Below are 6,564 nucleotides of genomic sequence, written 5' to 3'. Positions count from 1 at the left end.
GTCTCTTGCCCGCATCGTAGATCCAATCATCATTGGGCGAAATTCTCATTGGAGAATTCACACACACTCCAACCAGGTGCAACCAAGATCCTAGACCACGTCAAGTCCTCGGGTTGGGTCACTACACACTTGGTGTGCCATCAATCTCACGATCTATCGCGTGGCATTCCACGTACTTATGTCCAAGCTCGGACTACCGTCCTGACCAACACTATGCCCTACCAGTAGGTATCGGGCCGCTGTCTCTCACAGCTGACTGCGCCTGCCCAATGGGCCCAGGCTACACAGTTCACAAACGGTCCAGGCACGGGTCATCCTCAAGCACCACTCGTCGTCGTCGTCCTAAACGACATGCTCTACAGAGCTACACACTCTATCGGCCCCCAGGTACCTAGTGCGAGCCACCAGCCCTACGAGTGATCCATGGCCCGCTTCACACTTAGCCCTGCTAAAGTGCTACTGCCAATTCACTCAACCGGCTGAATCAAAACCGCACTTCACGAGTAACTACACTCGAGCGCTCTACGCCTCTAAAGCGTTCCACGAAATCTAGCATCAGGCAACCTTGCCTATGCACACCGACTACACGAGCAGGACTCGCCGACCTCAACTTGAGGTACTACTAGGCCTACGTGCCCGTATTCGGCAACTATACGGTTACTCTCTCAACAGTGATTCTACCTTCACTGTTCGATCTACCGGAATACATTCTCAACTCCCGTGTCTTTCGAGTATCCTCAACATCAAGGCTCAACTCTCACAATTTTCAACCCATTATTTCGAGAGTCACTTACTAGACCATGTTCTCCACGAGCCTCATTCCGTACCGGAGAATCATCACTAGCCATTAGCTAGCACCACTTGGCTTTCTACTTGCACCAGCAGGTGCCACTTCTCACAATGCAAGCATGTACGGGCGTCTACTTACCCGACTATTCGGTCCCTACTATGCAATATATAATTAGTAGCAACCGACCAACAACAAATGCATGCTATGCACCAACTTGAGATTAGTAAAAGCACATGCTTGCTCAATTAACTCATACCTGCCACGATGACGTCAGCAACGGCAGGCTCTGCAACTCGGGTCGCTTACCGATGCCCACCTGGCGCTCGTCGCGAACCCTCTGGTTGCATCGTCCTCAACGGCCGCTCTCCCGACCATGCCGCAGGTGGCACACCTGCAGGTTGTCCCAGAGAGGGATGGGCCGTCGCCAGTGTCAAGGCCCGGCCGTCACCACGCGGACACTCGTCCCACATATGACCCGGCAGCCCACACTTGAAGTACTTGCCTTCACGTTGCTCACACTGTCGTGGGAAATGAGGGCCTCCACAAATAGCACATTTCGCCGAGGACTGAATGCGGTATGTCCCCGGAGCTCGGGATCGCGAGTGCGAACTCGTCAAAGTCCGTTGGGAACTTGACTGACTACTGGATCCACCTGTCGGTCGTCCTTTCCCCTTTTCCTTGTAATATGCCTCTCGCTCTTCCCGCATAAAGGCGTTGCCCTGTTCTATCCACAAGGCCCGATCCAGGACTTCAGCAAAAATCTGCAACTTGAGTACCAGCACCGCCTGGTAAAGATCTGGCTGAAGTCCACGCACGAAGCAGTCGGCCCTGTCCTTGTCATCTCGCACCACGTTTGGGATACAATGCACGATACGGAAAAACTCCCGCTCCTATTGCCTGACCGTGCGACTTCCTTGCCGCAGCTTAAGGAACCTTTCCTTGAGCTTCCGCTTCTCGCTATCGGGGAAATAAGCAGAGAACACCAATCCCCGAAATTCTTCCCACGTCATAGGAGGGAGACTAGGCGGTCGATCATGCTTGACGCCTTTCCACTACACCTTCGTCGACTGTTTGAGATAATGCGCGACTAGGTTTACCTTGTCTCGCTCCAACGTGTACAGATCCTCGAAGAGCGTTTCCATGGCATCAATCCACATCTCCACGATCCACGGATCTGGATCCTCACCATCGAAGGTAGGCGGATCAAATTTCTTGAAAGCCATGAGGGCAGCCAAAGCTCGCTCCCTTTCTGCCGCCACCTCTGAACTAACAGGAGTCGGATCGCCCGACCCCGACGGGAACATCTCCGCCGCGACTCCCGGCCGTTCTCGACGAGCCGCAGCTGGTGCACCCACCAGCTGGTCCACCGTTTCTTGGAGTCTTTCCATTCGCTCTTCCTGGCGCATAGCAGCCTCCTGCTGCCTCTGCACCACATCAGCTTGTTGCCTCATCACTCCAATGAGTGTGGCCAACTGATCACGAAGCTCTGCGCCTTCGCTCGCGTCGACTTGCTCGGGAACACCACTTGTCCCCTCCCGCGCCGATCTGGAAGAAGATCGCCTACGCGGTGCCATCGCTTCCTGAAACACGACAACTCGATTAGTTCTCGACCAACTTGGGTCGAACACGAGACCACTAACACCGGCTCAAAAGCCAATCAGGCGAAAGTCACGCAAGGGTGTTTATTCACATCACTCGGTTTCATGTTGTCGTACGCCCAACATGAACATCCTTGGCTGAGAATAAACAACACCTCGAGTCTACCTCTAATATCCGTCTTAGAGGTTTACAACACAACCCAATCCATTAACCTTTCGCCACGAATCATGAGTCCTCGTCTCTCACGAGCCTTATTCTTCTATGGTTTTACTATCCTAGGGTCTCCTAGGTCAGTCTAAGCCATTCCCATTCTCTACTTTATGCTCTGATACCACAACTGTCACAGCCCGCGACCACCCGCCTATTTGGCCAAGGTCCCGGCGCCGCCGACATCGCCGAATGGACAAGGTTTCCCTTGTACTACGGACAGAGTCTCCCCTGTACATTCAAAGCATCGCAATCAATACAATTCACGAAGGTTCCAACCAGGAACGGATATCAATCAAGATTTCAAGTGGAAGGTATCATACAACATAAACACATCCTAAGTTATTACATTCATTCACTTTCATAGTTTTTACATCACAGTTTCCATTCTTTTTCATCCAAATGCAATCTAAGTTATTACAACATTTACTTACTACAAGTTTGATACATTGTATTCTTTTCATTTCCTTTACCCCTAAGCTATATAGATGGGGTACTGCTAGCTCTGGTCTCTGGGGTAGGGCGCTATCTGCAGAACTACGCCCTCGCCTTGCGCCGCCGCGCCGCACACGTGTGTACCTGTACCCCCAAAACAGCAACACGGGGGTGAGACTATTGTCCATAGTCCTCAGTGGGTTTAGCCACCCAAGAGAACCAGCTCAACCAACAGGTCTAACGAGGCACTGCAACATGTTAGTTCAACAATATACAACAGATATATATATTCAATTGAAATACATGTCATGCCTCACGAAATGCAATATGCAATACCTGTAATCATGCAAGTAGGTTACTTTAACGCTACTTATATTCTTAATCATTCTTTACTCTTGTCATTTAATTACTTTTAGCTCTTAGCTATTCTTTACTTGTAACCTTTCTTTACTAATCAGCTATTCTTATTCCTTAGCCGAACTTTATTCTTTACTTATTCTTTATTCTTTACACTTTGTCGCACTTTTCTACTGGCCATTCTTTCCTAAGGTTTCTCTTACCTTAGTTCTCTATGCCACCCGACTCGGTCTTGAGTCAATCAATCGCGGATAGTCCGCGCACTGTCTAGCTCGAGGTGAAGGAACTCTCACATGCACCTCAGCTGGCAACAGCTCACCGTACTCCTGTCCTAGCCGTCTGGCGGCGGACGAATCGCACCTCACCCAACAACGGCCTAGGTCCATGACTTAGCCACCCGGCGGCGAAATCGTCGCACAAACACCACGACAGTGGTTCAGTCAACAGGCGGTAGGATCCACAAACTGGCTAACCATCCGGCGGCGAAATCGTCGCACACGCCACGACAAAGGTTCTTTAGCCCTTGGGCGGCGCAATCATCGCACACACCCGACACCACTTTGGGTGTATCCTTTTAGCCTTGGGATTCCGGAATCCATTTCAGATCACATAGGGGTTGGTCTTAACCCTATGGAACTGACCTCTCTAGGTCTAAGCCTTTACTCAACCTAAGTTCACCCATTAGATTTATTGCTTTCACATTCTTAACCTAGGTTTATTACACTAGGATCATTATTCTTTCTAACCTTGGTTCACTTGACTCTAGGTTAAGTACTTTTCATTTCACGACCTATGTTTAATAACACTAGGTTAGATGCCACTCGATCTATTTGATTATAGGTCTACTCACGACCTATGTTCCTTAACACTAAGTTAGATGCCACTCGATCTAATTCACATACTAATTGTCCAATTAAGCATTCTACTCATTCTAGAGTCATCAATTCTCATTTTTCAATGTTATCTCTCTATTCAAGCTAGAGTTATCAGCCAAGTTCATATGCATATATAATCTCACAATGCTAAGCATGCATCTATGATCTCATAATGCTAATCATGCGTTTATAATCTCATATATCATTTATATGCATCTACTTAGCATTTACATCGTACTATAAACATGCATCATATAACTTGCTCATTATGCATTCTAGCATTTCTACATTACATTATTTAGCATTATGTAACTTGCTCATAATGCATTCTAGCATTTCTACATTACATTATTTAGCATTATGTAACTTGCTCATAATGCATTCTATTTAGCATTTACATCATACTATCAACATGCATTATTTAGTTACATGCATCATTTACATGCTTCATTTACATTTATATGCATCAATATGGATTCTTAGTTTCTTAGACATAAAGGCGACCTAGTCGCTTCGGTAAACACAACCCACCTTAATTCGCGTTCCGATTGCTTGTCGACACTTGCAATCGGCCTCCCGCGGCACCCGTATCCGGCACGGCCCGATACTGCAACTGCGCCTCAACCGTGCTCCGCTTCGCAGCCCCGAAAATTATAGGTCTTCGGTTATGTGCCACGATGCCTCAAATCCATTTCCATGATTTTACGACGTCGCCTCGGCCCTCCCGGCGGACCCGAAGCCTAAACGTCTATTTCTTTAATAACTTTGTAACGGCTCGTCGGATTGCCGAACCGTCTTCGCCAACGCGTTTCGTTACCTAGCAATTAGGTTTACGAAGGGTCAAATGAGATCAAACCCTCATATTTTGAAAGTTTGCATTTTGGAGCCCTAGGTTACAACTATGCAAGAAATCACTAAATTGATCCATGATTCAAGCATTAATCATCTAGATAGCATGCTAGGACTCCTCTAAATCCATTTATAAGGTATTTAAACCAAGCATTAAAGATCTACCATTAAAGGGCTCAAGAAGCTCACCTCAAAATGAGCTCCAAACCATGGAGAAGATGAAGAAGACGAAGGCGATCCACCTCCAAGCTTCAATCTCCACCAAATCCATTCTTTTTGGGAGAGATTTAGAGAGAGAAAGAGAGGCTTCTCTCTTCCCTTCCATGCGCGTGTGTGTGTGTGCGGTTTGGGCTGCTACGGCTGGGAGGAAGAAGAAGCAAAAGGGATTTAATCCCATTTTACCATTTTGCCCCTCAACTACACACTATTCACTACGGGCAGCCTGAAATCTGATAAATTTCGTTGGAGCCCTTCCGGATGTCCGTTTTCGCTCAAATTTGACAGGCAGGCTCAGTTTAACGTACTGAGCAAGAATATATCTTAAGTTTTCAGTTTCGACTCCGTTTGGTCACCGAAAACTGTGCCGAACTGCAATCTTTATCAGATAGCTTTCGGATTTTATTTCTCACTCTACGGGTGTCAGAAAAATATGAAACTTTAAATCTAGCCTCATAAAAATATTTCTGACATCCCCGCTAATTTTCATAATTTTCTGAGACTGTGCATTTTCTGCTAATTTATCAGTCCCGTTTCCAACAGAAAATTCTAAATCTTCTGTTTTCGCTCCGATTTCAGCACAGGTCGTTCCCAACCGATATTTCACTTCTTTAAATCCAATAAAATAGTATTTCATACTATTTTTATTTATTTTTCTCTTTTATATTTAAAATCTGGTATGTTACATTGATCGTACTCACTTTAGTCCTTGCTCGAGGTTGTGGTAGCTCCCCCTCGGGTGATGTGCTCCGGAGTCGACATCACTGGGTGTAGAGAGTATCTTCCCAGAGGGCGGTCCCATCGGGTGTAGCGAGTATCTCCCCGATCATTGGGATTTTGAGTTGGTGAGTTTGTTGAGGGCGAAACCTACGGGTTAGCCAAGAGATTGGGTATTGACACTGTGACCTTGCATTCATCATGAGCTTTACATTGTGCATATCATTTTATATCGTTCAGGCATATTAGTTGCATCTGTTAGTTGGTTACTTACTTCCTTTCATTTTATTATGCCTGATTAGACCTAGTGGGATAGTCGGCGTGGTTGGTTGCCGAACCCACTGGGAACTTTATTGTAGTTCTCACACCCCTATTTCACAGTGCCGGGACCCAGCGAGATGGTAGACGATCGGGGCAAGGGCATCGCGCCCTAACTAGAGACCGCCCGAGATGCTTATCATTTTGTAGTTGCATACCCTTTACTATCATCTTTTGTATTTGATGATTTTAGTATCACGA

The 6,564-nt window shown here is 46.9% G+C and overlaps 1 protein-coding gene across 1 annotated transcript; it reads right to left on the bottom strand.

Annotated features, from left to right (window-relative positions):
• Nucleotides 1,358–4,847, bottom strand: LOC109725894. Its single transcript, XM_020255291.1, has 2 exons — nt 4,795–4,847; nt 1,358–2,370 (listed from the first exon to the last, which is right to left on the bottom strand). The coding sequence occupies exon 2, from the start codon at nt 2,362–2,364 to the stop codon at nt 1,843–1,845; it is 522 nt and encodes a 173-aa protein (XP_020110880.1). The 5' UTR covers nt 2,365–2,370; nt 4,795–4,847; the 3' UTR covers nt 1,358–1,842.

The sequence above is a fragment of the Ananas comosus genome, linkage group 20 (assembly GCF_001540865.1).
Source record: "Ananas comosus cultivar F153 linkage group 20, ASM154086v1, whole genome shotgun sequence".
Taxonomy (NCBI): domain Eukaryota; kingdom Viridiplantae; phylum Streptophyta; class Magnoliopsida; order Poales; family Bromeliaceae; genus Ananas; species Ananas comosus.
This window is presented reverse-complemented; position numbering and strand designations above follow the sequence as displayed.